The sequence below is a fragment of the Halichoerus grypus genome, chromosome 11 (genome assembly GCF_964656455.1).
Source record: "Halichoerus grypus chromosome 11, mHalGry1.hap1.1, whole genome shotgun sequence".
Classification (NCBI taxonomy): domain Eukaryota; kingdom Metazoa; phylum Chordata; class Mammalia; order Carnivora; family Phocidae; genus Halichoerus; species Halichoerus grypus.
Window position 1 is genome coordinate 91,442,356 of NC_135722.1, and position 23,229 is coordinate 91,465,584.

At 44.7% G+C, this 23,229-nt stretch overlaps 2 protein-coding genes and 1 long non-coding RNA gene across 7 annotated transcripts in view; 1 reads left to right on the forward strand and 2 right to left on the reverse strand.

Moving 5' to 3' along the window:
- The window catches only part of PKNOX2 (PBX/knotted 1 homeobox 2), a 307,502-nt gene extending 304,536 nt beyond the window's left edge, over positions 1 to 2,966 (reverse strand). For both annotated transcript variants that reach the window (XM_078058801.1, XM_036123314.2), the window contains exon 1: positions 2,174 to 2,966. The gene's annotated coding sequence lies outside the window, so the exon portion shown is untranslated. The remainder of the gene's footprint in view (positions 1 to 2,173) is intronic.
- A 262-nt stretch (positions 2,967 to 3,228) lies between these two features.
- Positions 3,229 to 17,744, forward strand: TMEM218 (transmembrane protein 218). 3 transcript variants are annotated; one of them, XM_036123330.2, is made up of 4 exons: positions 3,229 to 3,335; positions 12,915 to 13,024; positions 13,848 to 13,950; positions 17,017 to 17,744. In XM_036123330.2, exons 2-4 carry the CDS (start codon positions 12,915 to 12,917, stop codon positions 17,149 to 17,151), a joined length of 348 nt encoding a protein of 115 aa, XP_035979223.1. In that variant the 5' UTR covers positions 3,229 to 3,335; the 3' UTR covers positions 17,152 to 17,744. The 3 variants fall into 3 exon arrangements, with proteins under 3 accessions (XP_035979223.1, XP_035979222.1, XP_035979225.1); XM_036123329.2 differs by having other exon boundaries at positions 3,241 to 3,384; XM_036123332.2 differs by having other exon boundaries at positions 3,249 to 3,416.
- On the reverse strand, positions 11,125 to 19,781 carry LOC118555254 (uncharacterized). 2 transcript variants are annotated; one of them, XR_013442555.1, is made up of 4 exons: positions 19,375 to 19,781; positions 13,397 to 13,502; positions 12,155 to 13,042; positions 11,125 to 11,430 (listed from the first exon to the last, which is right to left on the reverse strand). It is a non-coding gene; the product is annotated as an uncharacterized LOC118555254 (long non-coding RNA). The 2 variants fall into 2 exon arrangements; XR_013442554.1 differs by lacking the exon at positions 19,375 to 19,781 and adding an exon at positions 15,491 to 17,021.
- Between the last annotated feature and the right edge of the window lie 3,448 nt (positions 19,782 to 23,229).

Consider the following 23,229-nt stretch of genomic DNA (forward strand, 5'->3'; position numbering starts at 1 on the left):
GATTTTATTTATTTATTTGAGAGCGACAGATCATGAGCAGGGGCAGAGGGAGGGGGGAAGCAGACTCTCCACCGAGCAGGGAGCCTGATATGGGGCTCCATCCCAGGACCCTGGGATCATGATCTGAGCCGAAGGCAGATGCTTAGCTGACTGAGCCACCCAGGTGCCCATCATTAGAGACTTCTAAGATAGTAAGGCTCAAAGCTTTTTCTTAATGGCCCAGCAGTAAATATTTCAGGCTTAGGGGCCATATAGTCTCTGTATTAACTACTCAGCTCTGATGTTGTAAAGTGAAAGCAGCCATCGACAAACTGCTCGCACACCTGTGTTCCAGCAAAACTTTACTTATACTGAGACTTGAGTTTCCTATAGTTTTCACAGTTTTCTTCTTTTGTTTTTTCCCCAACCATTTAAAAATGTAAAATTCATTCTTAGCTTGCCGGTCATACAAAAAATAGATGGCAGGCCAGAAGAGGCCCCCAGACTGTAGTTTGCTGACCCCTGGTCTACAGCATCAGGTAAATATTATGACCTGGAACATCATGGTGGTAATTCTGAATGATCCTAGAAAGCCAGTAACTTGGGTTCAACAAGTGACAATTGTACTGGGTGAAATTTTTGTTTACCCAGTTTCCCAATTAGCAGAAGAGAACAATGGTAGCTTTTTAGTCTCAGTTAATAACCAACAATCACTTAAGTGTTGGGTATATTTTCAGACCTACAGAAATGGTCAAATAATCACACAAGAGAAAATTTATATAAAAAAAATTTAGGACTCTCTGGCAGAGAAAGTTTTTACTATAAAATAAACATGAAAATTTTATGCCTTCTCCTGAAATCACTCCTTACTCCTTGCCATAGTCTTTTTGCTACCCTACCTCTATCAGACAGCATAACAAATGATTTTACACATTAAAGAAAGAGGCAATTGGGCACTGGTTTGTACTGTTATTGCTTGAACTTTTTGGTTTGTTTAGGAGAAAATAAAATTGTAATTAAACAAATGATATGCATACATATATGGCGCCTAAGTACATTCTACAAGTACAATATTAGCTATACGTATACAGCAGAGATTTGGAACAACGTGGAGAGGCACTGCATAACACTTGACAGAGGAGACAATTTTTAAAAGGAGAAAGATTGGATAGTCAAGTAATCAATCTTCTCTAGAGTGAACTTTGATTAAGAGATGGCAAAAGATGGAGCGCTATGGTGACAGCACTTCTCTCAATTTCAATGAGAGGGTAGAATATCATTATTTAATCAGAAAACTAATACCTCCTCCCAGTTAAGGGATGAGATAGAGGTGGGGCTAGCGGGGAGGGTCCCTTGATGTGAGAGGAAACCTAAAATGTTATATCCATTCGGGAAGATGTAAGAGGTCTGAAGTGCCTTCTCAGTTATACCTTATTCTTAATTTATAATTTAACTAAAGTCAGCGTGATCATTTGAAGTATAAGAAGGTTAACTTTTTCAATCTCGAACTTTGGAATACTTTCTCCCCCAAACATTAAGAACTCAGAACTGACCAGTTGGTCTAAACAGTGTTATTTTCCATTATTTGTCTCCACTCTGGCTTAGACCAGTCTCCACATTATTCCCCAGATACTCAGTGCTCATTCTTGTCTCAATCTCTTTGTTCAAACTATTTTCTTTCCCTGGATTCCCTTCCATCTCTGTTCCACCTTTTCCATTCCTACCCATATTCCAGGGCCCAGCATTCATGTTAGCTATACCACGAAGACCCCCAATTAACTCCAGCCAAAACACTATTTCCCCAAAGAATATGAGTGAAGAAGTGCTCTTAAACCTACAAAATGCTCTGCAAATATGAAGTATTATTATTATTATGGGGGGCAATTAAGTTTGGCTCATGTTATATCTTGCCTTAAAGTGTTTCCTAATTGTTTCATATGCTGTTGGCAGTAACAAACCACAGCTTATTAAGGAGGGCAGGAATCACATGGTATTTTTTGTATCCTCATAGTCCCTACCAGTGCTTAGCTACAGTTAACACTCAATTCCAATGAAATGAATTAATCAAAATAATGGCTTTCTTAACCTCAGAGCTCCGCATTGGGCCAAGTGGTTCACTTGTTAAACACCTAAGAAATAGTTGGTTAGGACATATGACTACAAATGAAACCTTGAAAGTAAATTTGAGACTTACATTCAATGGAATTCAACCATCTTCTTCCATTTTACTCATAAAGCTATGATGCAGGAGCTGAATTCCTTACATCAGAGCTTCAATGTTCCAGGACTGAATAGATTGCTTCATGATGTTTCAGAATGATGTCTAAGGTCAAAAGTTCAAGTACTGCAGTTCTCAAATTTGGTATTGTTTGTTTTGCGTGTTGCCTGTTTTCCCTTCCTGATTCAGCCGTGGAGCATGAGTCCTCCGTCCTGTTTCCACTGGTTGGCCTGATTTATGGCTGTTTTGGTCTAACGGGCCATACATAGCTTTGGAACAAAATCACGGCGAGTTTTAGTTTGCAGTTAGGTAAGAGCAGTCCGCTAAAGCATGGACCAGTTCCAGCTGCCTGGAGGCGTGGCTACAGACTTACTTGACTGACCCTGGCCTGGCTTCCTCAGTCTGTGCCATGAGAAGAATGATCCATGCCATAGTCTACTTCCTAAGGCTAACACAAGAACAACTCCAAATAAAGTACGGCGAGTTAAGGATAAATGAAAATATGATGCTGGTACATACAACTTGTGCTTCGGACTCGGTTCCGTCCGGGGATGGGAGGTTTTAGGGACCCTTAATGACAGGCCTGACCCCAGCTCTCCGAGGCCTAATCTGACTTGCCCCCAGAGTCCCGCCGCCCACCCAAATCAGTGGGTCGGGGACTGAGACGTCTATCAAACTCCGAAACAGAGATTAACGTCTAGACTGCTGTACAAATCTCCGGACTTCGAGACGAGGGGAAGGGGTTGCCTTCCTCCACTTCACAACCTGGCTGTACAGTCTCCATAGTAACAGCGAGGGAGGCCCGGAGAGCAGCTCTCTCCCGCCTAACAACCCGCCCCCACGCTAGACTGACCAATGGTTCTGCGGGTTACCTAAGAGATGGTGTGATTGACAACGAGGTGGGACGGGAGGCGGAGCCCGGACTGCCTCGATCCAATCGAACTTGAGGCCGGTCTCGGGACCAATAGCACCGACCAATCGGAGGGCGTAACGAAGTGCGACGTGCCCACCCACCACGCTTAGCGTTGTCTGGAGGCGCTGCGGACGTAAGCAAATGAGAAAGAAGCTGGGTGTTGAAAGAGCAGCGCTGATTAGCGAATATGGAATCGCCTGGATGAAAGCCCACTTGTGATTCGTCGTAAGTAGACCGAAGCCTCCGTGGGCTGGAACGGGCCGGACGGAGAGATGTGAGTAGGGGACCTGGGAGAGCGAGAGCCAGGTGAGGGGGAGGCGAGGAAAGTGGGGGGCGGCTGCGGAGGGCGAATGGCCGAGGCTGGGGCTGAGGCTGGAAGACCGCGTGGGCGGATGGCTGTGCGCGGACTGTCACATCACCCTTACCGCCGATCTGGACCCAAGGCCCGGCGGCCAATAAATACTTAATTGGGGCTGAGAAAGAGGGGATGCTTTCTTTGTCGTGCTCCTAAGAAAGGGAAATGTCAGTGTCTGGTTCCAATACCTTATGACCGAGACCTTAATCTCTCCAGCTACTGGGAGGTCGCCTGACGAACAGTCTGAAGTTGAGACCTGGGGCGACGTTTTCCTGCGGCCAGTTTGAACGAGCCGCAGGGCTTGGGAGAGACGCTAGAGCCCTAGTTCCTGGGGTGTTGACTCCAGCGCGGGCTGCTGCTGTCCGGAGAGCCCCTGGCGAGATAGCTTACAGACGGTCCACACACCGCCCAGGAAAAAGGGTGGAAGGACGTGTCTGGATCCACTGATCCCCCCCTTTTCTCTCATTGAGTTAAGAGATAATGCCACATCGATGGCATTTAGGTAGCTCCGCGGTTTATTTTTCCCAGGCTTGCATTTTACTTAATTACAGAGGTAGAAGCATTATCCTGATACATTAAAATTCAAACCGTAGTGAAATGTTTACTGTAGAAAAATAAATGTGTGACCCCCGCCCCCCCCCCCGTTATATTTGAAGGTTTGGAACGGTTATAAAGGAAAGTGGAAAGGAATCCTGAAGAAGGGCCATTCATTCCTGTAATCGCTGTTTTCTGCTGCCTTCGAGGCCTTGACTCTGAAAATGTAGGAATGGGTGAGATATCTAGCTCCCACCAGCAGCAGCACTAGGGCCAATTTACCCTCCATGGAATCCACATTTGTACTGGACTGTAAGACATCCTGTAATGGCCATTAGTATTCTCACACATGATCGACAGTCATGGCGAGCAGTATATTTTTCATCTATTAGGCTGTATGTGCAGGGGTCAGGCACCCTAATGTATGCCTCTCTCTCAGTTTTCTCTGAGAGCTGTGAGAAAGGGTATGTAGAACTAACAGTAAATGAATGAGCAGTGCACTCACTATACAGACCTCTAAAAGTTTTGGACAATCTCTTTCCAAAGAAAGACCTCACAGCAGGAGCACAGAGGGGGAAGATTGGCCCTGGAGTTGCTCTGGTTGTCAGCTACTAAACAGGGTGTTCAGATTGAGACATTATTTTATTCTGACTCTAGTCTACCTGCTTTAAATGCCAGAGAGTTAAGTAAGTGGACTTACTCAGGAAACCAGGTTGGCTAAACCATCTGTTCTCAAAGAAGGTTTGAAAAAGTCCTGGACATGAATCCAAAGCACCACTGTTTTAATTTTTTAATCATATTTACTCAGTAATTTGCTATTACAGTATGGGAAATAATCACAAGTATTATTCCCACACAGAATTAACAAGATAAAAAGACCAGATGTTCGCTTCTTTTCCACAGCAGCACTCTATACTATATCCAGGCTTTCCTTTCCATGCTTAACCAGAAAATGTACACAGTTTGGTTATAAAGTGATGGACCGTATTCTTATAAGAGCTTGGGGGTATTTATCTCATTACTTTAAAGCCATGCCATATACGGACTCCCAGTGTCTCATGAACCTTTAATATTCCATAGGGGATTGAAAGGCCATGTTTCTAACGGTACCAGCTTTGACCACCACTTGCCCTGTATTCTAGGCATTAGAGTTGGTCCAAGTTTTACAGGTTATTTTTATAATTTATCCAAAACAGCAATTAAACTTAACTAGTTATCTTGCTAGGGTAGTACTATCAGCTCAGTCAACCAAGCAGGAAACCCGAGTCATCTCTAACACCTTTTCCCTTTTCTCCTTTCCATTTCCACAGCTAAGACAGGAGTCCAGACCCTCATCATCCCTTATCCAGAGAGTCCCCTCCTGGTCACCAATCTGGTCTCTGATCTCGACTCATAGGCACTGAGCCACCAGCTACCTCTTTAAAAATTAAGAATTCTCTCAAGAATTTCATAAATAGAGAATATTACACTGGGTAGTATAACAGATACCTATGCCCTACTAACTAGATTAATAAACATTAACATTTTGGCACATCTGCTTAAGTTTTTTCTTTTAAGTAAATAAAACATCACATTTAATTGAGATCCCTTTTGTTCTCTTTTCTGGCCCCATTTGCCTTCCTTCTTCTCTCCCAAGAGGCAAACACTCTTTTGAAATTGTGCATCATTCATGCCCATGTATTTATATTTGTACAGTATATATGTACTTCATAAACAATATATTACTTTTTTTAAGATTTATTTATTTGAGAGAGAGCACGTGTGCGAGAGTGCAGAACGGGGAGGAGGGCAGAGGAAGAGGGAGAGAGAAGCTTAAGCAGACTCCACGCTGAGCGAGAGCCCTACGCAGAGCTCTATCTCATGACCCTGAGATCATGACCTGAGCTGAAACCAAGAATCAAATGCTTACTTTGCACCACTGAGTGGCACAGTTGGTTACTTTTACTACTTCTTAAATTTTCAAAATAGTAGTATCATACTGTGGGCTTCATTTGGTAATTTGCTTTTATCACTCAACATTGTTTTCGAGATAACATTCATATCAATACAGATAGTCAAGTTCATTCTAAGTGTTCATTATGAGTATATAATATTGTATCCATTCCCTTATTGGTGGACACTTAGGTTTTTTCAGATGTTTTGCTATTTCGAAAAAAACTGCAATGAACATCCTTGTACACGTCTCTTTATGCAAGAGTTTTTCTAGAGCATTGGTTCTCCAAGGGGATGGTACCGCCCTATTGGTCATTTTGGAATTTGTGAGAGCACATTTGGTTATTATTGTGATTTGGAGGCACTACCGGGGTTTACGGAGCAGGGCTGGGGATGCTAGATATTCTGCAGTGAAGAGTTGTCCTGCATCCTGTACCATTTTCCAGTGTCCCACAGGATACTCATTTCTAATCTCAGCCTAGAACCTAACTCCATTTTTCATATAAACATAATGTCTCTTTTGGCACAGTTTGACATAGTAAAATTTCCAGGAATGCAACGCAAATGTAAATGAAGGGGAAATTATACTTACTTGTGTTTTGGAACTTTAACAAGAGTTGTTCATCACTTGAGAAAATCACATAGCTGAAGGCAGCCCAGCTCGTGGTATTTGAGTTACCATATAGCACACCTGCATGAGCCCCCGTTTGTAGCTTTTGCGCTCATGGTGATTCTAAGTTTAGGCGCAAGCATCTGACTGCTGTACTTCATTATGTATTCTAGTGTAGTCAGCCTGAACATTTGTATATTTAAACATATGCTGTTTTATTATGAATTACTTTCCATTTAAAATTGGCTTGTATATGACATAAAGTAGAGGTCGAGTATTACCATTTTCTGATTGGATGATCGTTTGTCCCAACACCATCGATGAAATCCTTTACCTGCTGAATCAGAACCAACTCTGTCCTGTACCAAGTTCTTATAAATGCAGGGATCTGTTTCTGGGCTCTCTGTTTTATTCCACTGATCCATGTGTCTTTATGCCATATCACACTGTTTTAATTACCTTGGTTTTATAATGTGTCTTGCAGCAGTTGGTAACAAGAAAGGCAAGTCTCCATCCTAGTTCTCAAAATTGTTTTCACTATTCTTGGGCTTTTGCTCTTACATATGAATTTAGGATACGTTTTCAAGTTCCATGAGCTCCACAAAAATTTGAGATTTTGGTTAGAATTGCATTGAATTGATACTGAGATCTTTTAATATTGAACCATCCCGTCCAGGAATGTCGGTTATTTTTCTACTCAGGTCTGTTTTGTTATTCTATTCAAGCCTTTAAAAAAAAATACCTTTGGGGGCGCCTGGGTGGCTCAGTCGGTTGAGCGTCCGACTCTTGATTTTGGCTCAGGTCATGATCTCAGGGTCATGAGATCAAGCCCTGTCTTGAGCTCCTCACTCAGCACAGAGTCTCTTTGTCCCTCTCCCCACCCCCCACCACAAGTTCTCTAATAGACAGACAGACAGATAGATAGATAGATAGATAGATAGATAGATAGATAGATAAATAAAATATTTTTAAAAATACCTTTGAATAAAGTTTAACAATTTTTGCTGTAAAAATCTTACACACCTTTCACATACTTATTGGCCATTCATATACCCACTTTTAAGTTTCTGAGAGAGGTATATTAAAATCTCCACTAAATTTGTGGGTTTGTCCATTTATTGCAGTGATTCTTTTTGACTTGTATATTTTAAAGGTTTGTATTGGGTTCATTTTTGTCCTGAGTTGTATTTTTTTGTTAAGTTTTTCTTTTTGTGAATATAACTCTTAATACCTTTCAAAGCTTTCCATTCTATTTTGTTTGATACTAATATTGCTTCACCAGATTTTATTTTGTTTGGTTTAGGTTTTTTTTTAATTGTGGTTAAAAAAAAAAAAAACCCACACACCTAAAATTTACCATCTTAACCATGTTTAAGTGTTTGGTTAAGTATTCTTAAGGATATTCACATTGTTGTGCAAGGGATCTTGAAGCATAATCTGTGTGTGTTTACTATGATTACTGTTATATTTGGATTTATCTTACAGTCTTATTTTGTATTTTCTGTTTTCCTTGCTTTTTGTTTCTTTCGCCTCCTGCCTTCTGCCTTCTTCCTTTATTTTTTTTTCACTCTATTAGTGTGAAGGTTACTTACCCTGTTTCTTTTATTTGGTGTTTACCTGTGTGTTTTTAACATGCATATTTAGCTTAACAAAGCCTACAGGTAATCATTAACTTTCATCTCCTCCAGTGCAAAGTAATAACCAATGATTTCACTTGGAACTGTTCTTTCTCATCTTCCATGTAACTGTTAACAAATACTTTAGCTCTTCTTTGTTTTTATTTTTTTATTATTGAAGTGTAATTGACATACAGTGTTATATTAGTTTCAGGTGTACATCATATTGAATCTCCGTGACTTACTGATTTTATAACTGTAAGTTTGTACCTTTTAATCCCCTTCATCTATTTCACCTGTACTCCTCATACCTTCCTCTAAGGCAACCACCAATTTGTTCTCTGTATTTAAGAGTCTGGCCTTTTGTTTGTTCACTTGTTTTGTTTCTGAAATTGCACATATGGTGAAATCATATGGTATTTGTCTTTCTCTGACTGACTTATTTCACTTAGCATAATACTCTCTAGGTCCAACCATGTTGTCGCAAATGGCAAGATTTCATTCTTTTTTATGGCTGAGTAATATTCCACATGTGTATATGTGTGTTTGCCAGCCAGATCTTTATCCATTCTTCTATCCATGGACACTTAGGTTGCTTCTATATCTTGGCTAGTGTAAATAATGCTGCAGTAAACATAGGGCTGCTCAAATTAGTGTTTCCATTTTCTTTGGGTAAATTTCCAGTAGTGGAATTATTAAATCATAGGGTATTTCTATTTCTAATTTTTTGAGGAACCTCCATACTGTTTTCCAAGTGGTTGTACCAATTTATGTTCCACCAGTAGTGTATGAGGGTTCCTTTTTCTCCACATCCTCATAACCCTTGTTATTTCTTGTTTTTTTTTTTTTCTTGTCTAGCCATTCTGACTAGTGTGATGTAATATATCATTGTGGTTTTGATTAGCATTTCCCTGATGATGAGTGATGTTAAGCATCTTTTCATGTGTCTGTTGGCCATCTGGATGTCTTTGGAAAAATGTTTATTCAGGTCATCTACCCATTTTTTCATTTTTTGGTGTTGAATTATAGAAGTTCTTTATGTATTTTGGGTATTAACCCCTTATGGGATATATCATTTGCAAATATCTTTTCCCATTCACTAGGTTGCCTTTTTGTTTTATTGATAGTTTCCTTTGTTCAAAAGCTTTTTATTTTGGTGTAATCCTCATAGTTTATTTTTGCTTTTGGTTCCCTTGCCTAAGGAGACATATCCATAAATGTGTTGCTGTTGTTCTTCCTTGTTTTTAACTCCTCAAACAATTAGGCCTTCTTATCATTTCAGAAATCTTTACTATCAATATTACCCAGTATTTTTCTTACCATTCCTCTTTACATCTCATGCCTTCTTTCTTGGTTCATTTTCATTCTTGCTCAAGTACAGCAGTGACAGGTGAACTCCATTTCAGTCTTTGTGTAAAAATATTTTTATTTTGTACCCAACTTGGTGAGAGCCTTGCATGCTGACTTGTGTGGCATCCCTACAGAGAGGTTTCAGTTGTCTCTGCCGGGATCCTACGAGTTTCTCACTTTTAGACTGGTTTTATGTGAATCTTACTTCTCGAGATTCCCATACCACTTTGGTCGTATGATTTGAACCCCACACTTGCATGTGGTGTCGGATTGGGATCCAGATTTCTCTTGGGTTAGTCTTTTTTCACTCATGGCCTGAGGTACTTGGCCAACTTTGTTCCAACAAAGTCAGCAGCAAATGTTTTAGTCCCTATTTCGAAGACAGGTGGACCCTTTCTGGGCTTATCTTTATGCCTTGTTCTCAGTTCTGGTTCTCTGTATCATGGGTCTGAGACTTCATCTGTCCAGGAGGGACCACTCCAAAGGTCTGCAGCTGGTTTCAGTACCCCTATAGACCTTTGGGCTCAGCTCCTGCTTACCACTCATATTTTGAATTATGCTTTCATTTATGGTACTTAAGGATTTTCCTTTATTGCTTCCGAGCTCCGCTGTGTATTGAATTCTTTTTGCTCGCTTTTACTAAGCATTTCTATGTGTTCACTGTCATAACATTTATTACATGTGAGGTACTTCCCTTGTTAGGTCTGTCCAGCATATTGACCAGAAGTTACAGTCCTCTTTCTAAAGCTAAATATGATCCTATCAGCCCTTCACTTGATTTCTATGGACTTGTTAGCACTGCTTCATTTATTCATCGAATGAATATTTCTTGCTTATAATGTCTGTGCTAACAACTGGGGATACCGTGGTGAGCAAGATATAAAAATCTCTGCCCTCGTAGAGTTTGCTATACTGGTTGGAGACATAGAAGGTAAACCTGTAAATAGTAAGTAAAAATGTGAACTATAGTTTGTGAAATGTACCCTGAAGGAAATAAGGAGTGAGGGAGAGTAATTGTTTGGGGTTACTTTAGCCAGAGCCATCAGGGAAGACCTTTCTGAGGAGGTCACATTTAAAGCTGAGATCAGACAGATGAGGAGAAGCCAGCCCTGCAAATAGTGGAAGGTTCGCTGGGGGCTGTGGGTTAATTCCAGGCAGTGGAAACAGCAAGTACAAGGACCCAGAGGTAGGGAAACACTTAGCAGTTTAGAGTTACTGAGGTGATACCGTGCGCTCTAAATTGGGGGGGGGGGATGCGCCCCGGTTAGGTTAGAGAGGCAAGTGAGAGCCCAGCCCATCTGCTGCCACTCCTCTCTTGGCCCACCCCTCCCCCTGCCTGTCATCTTGCCACACTGATTCTTTCCCATCTGGGCCTGTGGGAAGTCACCTCCTCGGTGAAGCCCTTCTCCCTTTGCACTACCTCAGGTCCCACTTTGTCCCACTTTGTACTTTGTCTGCTTATCAGAGTGTGGCGTGGATAGTTGTTTACGTGACAGTGTTCTCCAGTGGGCCTGCAGCTTCTGTCAGAAGATATGTCTTATTTACCCTTGTGATCCCCAGACTGTGGCACAGAATAGTTTTTGATTGAATAAATGTTTGTTTGTTTGTTTGGCAGTTTATGCCCAGGGCTTCCTTTCCAATCTTTCCAATGCCTTTAAAACAGAACTTGTCATAGATAATAATTTTTGTGGTATTTAAACCATCAGGGTAAAGAAAACCATCGACTGAGGAGGAATTTATTTGCTTAAGATTTGTCTCTGAGGGCGCCTGGGTGGCTCAGTCGTTAAGCGTCTGCCTTCGGCTCAGGTCATGATCCCAGGGTCCTGGGATCGAGCCCTGCATCGGGCTCCCTGCTCGCCGGGAAGCCTGCTTCTCCCTCTCCCGCTCCTCCTTCTTGTGTTACCTCTCTCGCTCTCTCTCTCTCTGTTGAAAAATAAATTAAAAAATTCTTTAAAAAAAAAAAAAGATTTGTCTCTGATACTAAAGGGGAAAACCGGGGGGGGAGGTGCTCTAGACTCAGTGGGGTGGGTCAAATGGTGGCTCCCAAAAAGACTGTGCCCACATCCTAATCCCTGGAACCCGTGAATGTGACCTTATGTGGAAGAAGGGTCTTTGCAGACATAATTAAGGATCTTGAGAAGAGATCAAACCAAATTCTTTAGGTGGACCCTAAATCCACTACAAGTGTCCTCATAAGAGACAGAGGAGGAAGACAATGCCGGGCCCTCCAGACACTAGAAGAGCCTGGAAGCATTCTCTCCTAGAGCCTTTGGAGGAAGCTCGGCCTGGCTGGCACCTTGATTTCAGATTTCTGGCCTCCAGAACTGTGAGAGAATGCTGTTCTACTGTAAGCCACCGGTTTGTTAATACGTAGGCCTTCGCATCACACCTCAGTTATGTCTTCTGTGACACGGCTGTAATAAGACCTACCTCAGAGGCCTGTTGCTGTGATTAAATGAAACGTGTTTGTAAGGTACTCAGCACACCGTGAATGCTCAAATAGAGTGGTGGCTCCTTTCTTCATCGTCCTCATCTTCTGCAAGGACTTAGGAGTTTGCTTCCTTTCGTGAAGAAAAACTCAACAATAGAGGGGGACATTTCTGTCTTGTGATCGTCCGGGGAGTCAAAGCTCACACCACACACTTACCCTGAGAGCCTCAGTGTCCCCATGGGCTCCGTAGCGCTTGGCTCCTCGTGCCTTCACAGCCCTCCATTAGCATTTCTGTCAGGAGAGAGTTCAGCTTGCTGCTGCGAGTCGGGAAAGCCAAACTAGAACTCAGATAGCAGATTTGAAGTGATCCACACAGAGCAGAAAGCAACCTCTCTGTCCTCACCTAAAACAAAGGCTTGGGGTTTTAAGTTTCTTTCCTGCCTCCCTCCCTCCCTCCCTCCCTCCTTCCTCCCTCCCTCCCTCCCTCCTTCCTTCCTTCCTTCCTTCCTTCCTCTTCCCTCCCACTTTCCTTCCATTCATTCAAGATTTTATTCATTTATCTGTCAGAGAGCTAGCGAGAGAGCACAAGCAGGGGGAGTGGGAGAGGGAGAAGCAGGCTTCCCACTGAGCAGGGAGCCCGATGCGGGACTCAATCATGACCTGAGCCAAAGGCAGATGCTTAACCGACTGAGCCACCCAGGCGCCCCAGGGTTTTAATTTTCTAATTCCTATGAAGGGACTGGACTTCCCCAAAGACCTGTACCAATTAATCCTCCTATCACACCAATCATCAGAAGTTCATCAGACTGAGTTCAGACTTTCTGTATTTGTATTTGCATTTGTCTGCAGACCCTCACACAAGCCGGGAGCGGGAGGAAGACAGGCAGAACTGGTGCAGAAGGCACGGGGTACATGGTGCCCGGGGGGGCCCCGGGGCTGAGTGGGGTGCAGCGCTCACGCTTCGTCTCCCCTGCAGATGGCTGGCACCGTGCTCGGGGTGGGGGCCGGCGTGTTCGTCTTAGCCCTGCTCTGGGTGTCGGTGCTGCTGCTGTGTGCGCTGCTCTCCAGAGCCTCCGGGCTAGCCAGGTAAGGCCTCCTCTCCAGCTGGCAGTCCAAGGTAAAAGCAGTTAGACGTGAAACCGCTGATGCTCATTAAACATTTAGAATCCAGAAGATCATTTTTGTAATTACTGGCAGTTTGAATGAGTTGCATTTTAACCTGGTATCATAAGCACTGACTGTGTTAGTTATGCTCTGACGCAGAGGAGAAAGCAAGTGGTATTTTCCAGCTCTCACTGTGGAGGTGACCGGGGCGGGGGGGGGGGCGGGAGGGGGGACAGAAGCGACAAAAAGGAAATGCGTGTTCGCTGCCTGTTGAATTTCTTGGGCGTGTATGTGTGTGTTTCAGAATTGTTCAGACTTAGGGCACATGCTTGGTCCAGTCCCTGAGGCTCTAACCTGGGCCTGGGGACACTGCAGACGCGCCGATGGCCGCAGAGTTGCGCTCTGGCCAGACAGTGTCGGGATGAAGCGGCGAGCTATGTGATTTACCAGAGTCTTCCAGCTAAAGACAGACAAAGAAGTTAAGAAGAGGGAAGGGCTGAGTAGATTTTTCATGATTACAAATGCACAGAGACAAAATAAAAAGTACCCATTCCCATTCTTAGGAATTTGGAATTACCAGGAATCAACAGGAATGCGTCCAGTTGGGGACCTGTCTAGGAAGAAGGGCTCTGGGCTGAAGGGGAGAGCATTTCTAAATTCCCTGGACAGTGTGGGCAGCAGGGCTCTGGGCCCTCTTAAGAGACTGGAACTTAGAATATTGGCTCCAGGGAAGGCCTCTCCAGACCTAACTGATGAGAGAGGAATCCGTAAACCGTGCTTATAACATTCTGTCTTTTGACCCCAGGTTCTCTGTCGTTTTTGTGTTCCTCGGTGCTCTGATCATCACATCAGTTCTGCTGCTCTTCCCTCGAGCCAGTGAAGTCCCAGCCCCAGAGGTTGAAATGAAGGTAAAACTATTGGCTTTATTTTGCCTCCTGCGTCATAACTCTTGTCTCCCTTGGTCTGAGCTGTTCTCCCAATGTCAGGCTGGCCGAAATATATTAGAAGCGTAAAGTTAACACGAGGGTGGGGAAAGCTCAGAGGGAGCTTTACATTCCCTTGTCCTTTCACCTAGGACAAGAATCTCATTCTGATTCCCACATGCAACACCACGGGGCAGTTAGTTGCCTGATTTGAGGGCATCCCCCCTGGGCACCGAGCTGCACAAGCGGTGTGTCCAAAAGCCACCTGCCACTGTGGGGCTGGAGAAGAGGAAATGAGTTCAGAATAGGAACGGGGCCTGGCCCTGAAATGCAAGTGTCCCCATCCCGGTAGTCTGGGTGCAGAAACTCAGATCCCAGCCAAAGCGTATGCGGTGCCTTGGGCGTGCTGAACGGCATGCTTGTCCATCTCCATGTGTTTGGTTCCTCCACGTGTGTGGTGAAGAGAGTACTTTCCATAGAGAAGATAGGTGGAGAAAGAGCATTTCTATGGGAAGCAGAGGTTGTTGAGACAGCTGAATGCAGCAGTGACAGCCGTCTGAACCCACTGAGCCACCCAGGCACCTGTCTAACATTTTTTAAGGGATTACTGTGTGTGAGGTTGTTTGCTAAGCACCTTGTTTGCCTTATCTCACTTAAACCTAAGACAACCCTAAACGGTATAAAGTAGGTGCTATTATTATCCCCAAGGACACTGAGGCTGTAAGAGGTTAAGTAAATTGCCCAGGGTCATACATTTATGGGAAGAGTCAGAGCAAGGATTCCAGCTGAGGTCTGTCTGCAAACCTTCATTGCTGGGGACTCGTCAGAATATTGGGGGCCATCACAGAGAGTTCATGGGTGAGCCTCGACACTAGACCACAGTACACAAAATTATACAACTTCCGAACTAAAACTGGCACACGTTTCTAACTCTGTCTAGGACTAATCATGGCAAAAGGGAGGAAATTCGTTCTGAAAAGTCCACAGGACATAATACCACACACATGTAAGGAATCATTTCCGTATGTGTCAGGGATTTTTGTCAGCATTTGAAAACCACTCTGTCGGTGCAAGTACCAAGTGTGGGGGCCAGGAATAGACACCCACCTCCGTTTCCCCGTCGGAGAGGGAGCGAGTGGTGAAGGGCCATATTTCTGGATGGCTATGGATGTGAATATTGGGAGAAGGGCACAGAGCAAACACTGTTTTGAATTCAATCCCTCTATCCTCTGTCCTATGAGTTACAGACCCAGGAGAGAAGAAGGAGGTTTGAGCAAAATATGTCCGTCAGCGTGGCCCGCAGAACTGGTGTTCTCATTTTCAGGTTTTGAGAACTGGCCCCTGCAGCAGCCTGGCTCGATACTGTATCAATAATACATGACCTGGGCCCTCTGCACCAAAGGCCTGCTAATCGGCTAATTAAAAAGTGAAACGTGTCAAACGAGCAAACATGTAGCCCGCGAGAGACTTGTTCGGTACCAGAGCCAAGGTCAAAGTTATGTTAAAGCTGTTTTATCAAACTGACCTTTGTTGTAAGTTGGCTGTTGGGGTAATCTCTGGAGCAGCCCTCTTCTTCTTGGTATCTTTGGATCTCAGCGATCAGAGCAGTGTGAGGACTTGGCAGGTCCTCTGTGTCATGCCACAGTATTAGCCTCCTGTTGCTGCCGTAACAAATCACCACCGGCTTCGTGCCTTACAACACAGATGGATTTTCTTTCAGTTCTGTGAGTTAGAAGTCCAAATGCAGGCTCCCTGGGCTAGAGTCAGGGGTTGGCAGGGCTGCATTCCTTCCTGGAGGTTCTGGAGAAGAATTTGTTTCTTTGTCTGCCCAGCTACTAGAGGCCGCCCTTGGCTAGCAGCCCCGATGCTCCATCTTCAGAGCCAGCGAGGTAACATCTCGATGACTCTACGTGCATTCTGTCCATCTCTTCCTTGACCTTCTCTTCCGCCTCCCTCTTCCAGGTTTAAGGACCCTTGTGATTACACTGGGCCCACCTGGATTGGATAATCCAGGCTAATCTCCCTATTTTAAAGGTCAGGCAATAAGCAATCTCAATTCCATTTACAACCCTATTTCTCCTTTGCCATGTAATCTAACATATTCACCATTTCTGGAGGTTAGGATGTGGACATTTGGGGTAGACATATTCTGTCTACCACAATTGCCTCTCAGGTATTTTGGGTTCCCTTTTCTTTGGGAAGCTCTGAAGTCACCCTGCCACTTGGTTCATGTTCCTGCTCCATTAGGTCCATCAGATTAATTTACTTTTTCCTGCCCTGATTTAAGCACCGCCATTTGGATCTGGGGAGAGTAGAGCTCTGGAAGCGGACAGTAGACAGGTGGGTAGAGCCAACTCTAAGTGTAGGTTTTGTCAGCAAAGACCAACAGCTTTGGGGCTCCAAGTATGACTGGTTGCCAGGCAGCCAGCTGGATGATTTGGGGCACGTTGTCTATCCTTTAAACATTTTAGTGTCTCAGGCAAATGGCCATTTAGCCTAAGCCTTGGAGTGCTGGATTATGAATGTTAGGGTTCAGGACTCTTCTGATGAAAGTTTTAAAGAATCACCTTTCCATTCTGAAAAGGAACCCTCCTGAATCAGCAATGGGTTGATGATTTGGGGGCTTGATCTTGGATATATGGGGGTTATTATACTATTATCTTTCTATATGTGTTTAAAATTCTCCATAATAAAAAAGTTAACAACAAAAATGAGCTTTTCTAAGACCAAGCAAACAAGCTTCTCATGAACTCTTTCAGATAACTGATGTCAGAACATAAAAGAGCTCATCCAAGGTCTTCACAGTGTTTGTGAACCTCCTCCTAAATTGAGCCATTTTCCCCCTGTACTTCATTAATTTTTTCTTTATCTTGTATTTCCGGCACAGGAAGTCAAGAAAAGGTTCTTTCCTAGCCATTTACAGAGGAGACTCAGAGCAGGATATTACTGGAAGTCACAAATACAAACAGACTCTGGGCCCACTCATCAAAGATTTCAGATGAGCACAAGCTGAAGTGATCGTAATTTCATTTTTGATGTTTCTCTCTACAGATTGTGGATTCCTTTTTCATTGGCCGCTATGTCCTGCTGGCTTTCCTCACTGCTGTCTTCCTTGGAAGCCTCTTTTTGGTTCTCATTCATCATATCCTAGAGCCAATCTATGCCAAACCACTGCGGTCCTACTGAGCACTGTTCAGGAAAACCAAGACCCTGTTCTGTCCTTCACTTTTTATGTCACTGGTGAGCAGAAAGGTACTATTCAGAGCCTTGTTTTGACAACCTTTATGCCTTAAGATCAGAGAAATATCCATTCACAACTAGGACAAATCCCTTGAATCTTGGCTTCCGGAAATGGGGTTGCAAAAATGGCCCTGCAGAGATGATTCTCACCATCTTCAGAGGGATGTTGCGGTCTTCTTTGCACTTGTTCCTCAGGTTTTCTATCTGTTTTGAAAGGGAAATAGTAACAGTGATCGGCTTCCGGTAGATTTTCAATCAAGACATCAGTAAGTGGATTTTGGGAAAAGGAGCAATTTGGCTTCTGCTGTCCAGGAGATGGAAGAATCTCATCCTTTCGATAATACACAAGATTTTTAGTTGCAAGGGTGGGATCATTAGGAAAGGAAAGGCACTCCAAGTTCAAAAGTTTATTTTACTGTGATGAGTTGGAAGACTTACCCAGGTGTTGGTTGTTGACCAGTGTGTATAAGGTGCCACAGAATCTATACAAGCAATCAGTGTCCCTTCGCTCTGCTCTAATAAAGCAATAAACAACCCAAGGATGCACTTTCACTTCAGACTCTTGGCCACAGCTTTCCCAGTCTATATTCTATATTTCAAATTTGTTTGAAATTGGAAGGGTATGGGAGTGTTGGTTTTTGTCTTGCTGCTATAGATCTCTGGCTTCTTTCTCTTTCAGAATTTGGTAGCCTTCGTGTGCCTTATTTAATTATTGTAGAGTCCATTTTGGGTTATGATCATTTCTTTTTAGCTTTGTAGCCGTTTCTCCAAAGCTGACGAGGAATATACATTCCCAGGATTAGATACAACTTTATACCTGTCTGAGATCCCACATCAACCGAAATTTATTATTAAATGGAGGGTCTCTGGGCTGGTTCCACTTTGGAAGTCTCCTCCTGACTCCCTAGAACTAAATGAAGAAGGATCTTCTGGCTTAAAATTAAGAACAAGGAAACAAGTTGGAAAGAGACCTTTGGGCATGTGCTATAGGCCAGCAGTAGACTAGTTCCCTTGTAATTCAATGTCTTTAAATTTTACAACAATATATTTATTATCATCCGGTTTTAAAGTAGAAAAAAGTAAGGCTCAAAGAGATGAACTGACTTGCCCAGGCGTCACGTAACAGCCAGCGCGCACACCCAGGGGTAGCAGGCTCCAGGGTCTGTCTCAGACCAGAAAGAAAACCCACTGAGCTTTGTGGAGCTTTGATTGAGAGCTTGAGGAAGTCAGGGCCATGTCTCCTTCACTCTCTCTCCCAGATCCTGTTGTCAGGGTAGAGATGATACCCCAGTGGGGGCTAAGCTCTAAATTAAAAGAGGAGAGAATGGGTGACTCGGGGGGAGTCATGGACTGGTGAGGGCCAGGTGTATTTATTTCTGTACTTGAACTGTCTCTGTCTTACTGGGTTTGGAAAACCTTTGCAGATAAGGCTTTGTCACAGAACAATTCAAAGGAAATGGTCTCTTCATCTGGCCTCGGGCCCACAGGTGAGAAAAGAAAGAAGAAACATCCCTCCAAGCAGATTGGAGGGGAGAAAGAAGAATGCAGACACGCGGAGGGAAGTGGGGCAAGGCGGCAGTCAGGCTATGTGCTCCTCTCTGGGGACACTTGCTCTGAAGCTTCCAGATAGCTGTGAATCTCTGTGCAGAGACGTTGAGCCAGCCCGAGTGGAGCCTGGACTCCTAATCAGCATAGGCTGCCATGTGTCACCTCCTGAGAGACTTGCTGACAAAGCAAATCTGGGAGAAGTTGTAGGTTCTGACCTTGAATCCATCTTTTTTATTCCCCAACAAAGGTGTCCAACTATGAGATCAATGGATAATAGCTATGAAGTTTTGGGTGACTACTTACGTGGAGAAAAATGTGTTAAGGTTGGAAACTAGAACACCATGGCTTTCTAACACATGCGCGTGTGTGTGTGTTTTCCACAGATATAAATGGCAGGTTGGTGTGGTAAGGGCAAAAAATATACTTTGTACAAAGTGTATTTTACCAGCTGTGGGGAAATGACTGATAGATTACTGTCTGCCTTCATACTCAAAGCAGTCATGGCCAACCCGATAAAACCCCCACGGTGGGGTAAGAAGTAGAAGGCTAAAACATGACTCTCACTGAGAGCTCTACATGGGGCCCACCTACAGTGACTGAATTGGCACCCCTTGGGCTCACTGCCTTCCTGGAGAGAGGGCTTAGAGGTCATCTGAGTGTCCCATTCATCATTCTTTGGTCAATGTCCTTCAAGCAGGGGGTGCTTCATTGTGCCTTACCCAGGGGGGATCCCGTAGCAGAGAGACTGTGGTGATCCCCACCGTTTACAAGGTGGAGAGGGAGAGTAAATCAGGAGTTCTACATGAAAAACAGGTGATTTCAGAGCCTCTTAAAATTGTATCCTGACGAAAGCTAAATTAGCAGGACACCACACTACCCCACGACGCAGACATTGGTCCAGTTCGCTAGGTGGCGCTGCGTGTTCTATTTCAGACAGTCCCTCAAGCCCGCAAAACACACTTAACTAGGTAATTTTTTGACAAGTTCCTTGAATTTCTCATTTATAAAAATGGAAGTAAAGCTGACATTCTTTACTGATACACAGTATCAGCTATTTAATCTAAAAATTCATCAAAATTATTGTACCAACGTTCAGGTCCTAGGAAATGCCTAACCATTCGTTCGTGCTTTGTACTGCATGTGCAGCCGTTCATGTCACCCTAACAGATGGCAATCCATTTCTCGTTCTGCTCTCTGAGACATCAACTCTTCTATCAACTCTATCCCACTGCTGCTGCAGTTGCAGCATTTTTATTTTACTTTGTTTTTTTTCAAAGTGTAAAGAAACCTGCTGCAATTATTTTATGGAAAAGAAACAGGCAGAGAGAGAGCAGAAGGGATTTTAGGAGTTTCCCCATGTTAATAGTGGGGCTCAAACCTGACATCAGGATTCCTGACCTCTCACTCCTCAGATAATTTAAAGATCATTTTTGGCTCACAAACAACTCCTTATTTCTATATTGGTTAATACTATTTTGTAGCTATTGGTCCCCGTCCTTTCCCTAACCCATGTCTTTAAAAAGGTAAAACTTTCATTACCGAATTTTTGATTGGCATCTAGAGTACAAATAACCAATATTTTATCATAACTTCTTGGCTTAAACCTTCAAGTATTTGGCTGTTGTTACGTAGGAACAAGTTTCCAGATGTGGGAATCATCCTCACAGGAACTCAGGGTTGGAAGGGATTTTGTAGTTCATAGGGTCCAATCTTTAATCTCTATTTCCACCCCAATATTTGGAAATATTCTATTCCTCACAGGCTGAAATCACAGTTTTTATTATATTTACCAAACATGTTCTAAGCATTTTTCTAAATGCTTTGTAAATATTAAGTAATCCTCATAAGCAACCCTATGAAGTGGGTGCTCTGAATATCCCCACTTCATGGATGGGGGAGGGGTACAGAGTGGTGAGGTGATTTGCTTGAGGTCACTCAGCTCAGGGTTAAATAGGAGTCAGTGTTTGAAGTCAGGTGGTTTGGCTCCAGTCTAAGCTTTTATGTACTTTATATTATATTGTGTTGCTCCATAAAATAAAAAGAAAGAAAAACGAGGGACCAAGGTCAAGCAACACAAATCCAGTTGATAGAAATACCAAAAAGCAGCAGCTGAGTCTAGTGGAAAACCCAGAATCGGGATTGGGCAAGAGTCTGAGACAAAGCAGTTAAAAGCCACATGGGACCTCAGAGACAACTGCACTCATCCACCCTGTGCTTTTGGTGGGTCTTGGCCTGTTGGACTTTGGCTCCTCGCTGGCTGAGAGTGTGGAGGAGCCCATAGGCTGAGTTTTCAAGGACATACCCAGCTGTCTCTCTCTTAAGCGCTGTCCACCTGGAATGTTTACTTGGGTTGGTTTTTCAGAGGTGCCAATGGAAGAACCAAAGTCACAAACCAAGAATGTATTTGTTTCTTGGTCTCTGTTTCTAACAAATCATTATTGGTGGTCGCTGTTTACTCAAAAAAAAAAAAAAAGTTTCCAGTGCCCAGCCCCACCCCAACACAAACCCTCACATCTCAGTTTCCTGGGACCTAAGAAAGGACAGTAGGGATCAAAATCAGGGCCCAACACCACAAACAGAATGAGAAAGTTTCTTTTTCTGGTTTTCATCACACCATGTTGGGTACTGTAAAGGATGTGCCAGGCAGTGTCCTCAGAGAACTTGGGGTAGTCATAGAGGCAGCGTTAACCCCAAACCTAAATGCTACATAGCCATTCCCTCCGTGTTTTCTTTTAATCTTTGGGGATTTCTTTGGTTTTTCTGTCTTCATATTGATGTTGCCTCAGGTTGACACTGGGGAACAGGTTATGACTTCCTATTGCTGTAGTAACAAAGTACCACCAACTCAGTGGTTTAGAACAATAGGGATTTCTTATCTTACAGTTTTGGAGGTGAGAAATCTGCAGTAGGTTTCCCGAGGCTCATATAAAGGTTTTGGAGGCTCTAGGGGAGAATTGCATTTCCTTTCTTTTTCTAGTTTCTAGAGACTGTCCACAATCCTGGGCCAGTGTACCCTTCTGTCTTCAGAGCCCCACCGTCTAATCTGACCACTGACACTCTTGCCGCCCTCTTTGATTTATAAGGGGCCTTGTGGACACACTGGGCTCACACTGACCGTCCAGGATAGTCTCCCCATCTCATGGTCCTTCATCACATCTGCGGGTAGCATATTCACGGGTCCTGGGAATTCGAATGTGGGCATCTTTGGGGGGAGGGAGCGTTATTCTGCCCCCCATAGAATCTACGGCCCCACCCTCCGGGTCTAAGGCTTGCTTCCTTCCACCCTCCAGTTTCTGTCCTCTCCCCACCTCCTGGCTTTCTATAGGAGGTCTGCCCCTTTATCTCCAGGAGCACTCTCCGGTGCCCATGATGTGCCGAGCCTCCTTCCCCTCAACTTCAGTCTTGCTGAAAGCCTCAGAGTGCCAAGGGTTCCCTATCTTTTCATTACTTCTTTCCTCCCTGCCCCGCCCCCCCGCAACCGCACACCACCCCAGACTCCCAATGGCTCTCTAAAGGAGAAATGCAAAGAGTTATTGCTTTTTAATTACAAGTGCTATTGTAACATCTATAAGGAAGAACACTTTAAGCTTAATTGAGACCAAATGTGAAGTTAAATTAAATGAATAACTAATTAACGTAATGCTCCTGCATTAGCCCCAAGTGAGTGCTGAGGCCCAGAGAGAAGGCAGGTAGCAGGCTTCCGGGGAACAGTCAGTGCCCAGAGCCGAGGTGGGGCAGGGAACCTGGGGCCTGGGAGGCCTCGCGGAGGGGCACATCTCAGGGCCGGGGTTCCTCCACCTTTGCCATCTCCCCCGGACTCCCGCCCACAGCCCCCCTCCTCGTTGCCGAGACCAGGCGCCGAGCTCCGCACGCCTTCTGCGGACCCAGGGCCCCACCGACCCCCGCGCCGGGCACGAGCGGGCACGTCCCGCCGCTCCTCCGGTCCCCACGCTGCACTTGGAGGGGCTTGCTCAGCAGTGCTTTCAACGTCCTCCCGCTCGCAGGCGCCCTCCTACCTTCTCAAACTAGCCGCCTGCCCGATCCCATTCGTCCTTCCTTCCGGCGCCTCGCACACCCGTTCCTCCCCCCGCGGCCCTGGGACCGCCCTCCCGGCCGCCCCTCGCCCTTCAGGCTGGACCGGCGCCCGGGGAAGCCTCTCCGCTCCAGTCACTATCTCCAGTGTTGCCCCCGGACTGTTCAGAAGTGTGTCCGTCTGTCCATCTTCCGCCTTTCCCAGACAAGCGCCGCAGGGGCGGGCAGCGTGCTGGACACTGACGCGTGTCCCTTCGCACCCGTCCTCCGGGGTCACGTCAGGACCGCCTTCTAGGCGAGCACCCAGGCTCCGCGGTCGCCAGTGGGGAGGCGACGGAGTCTCCCAGGCTTTCCACCCTGACCCGAAACGGAAAGTTGGTGAACAACGGAGCGCCCTCTGCTCGCGTCTCCCCGCCGGGACGCGGGAAGAGTGCGCGGGCCCAG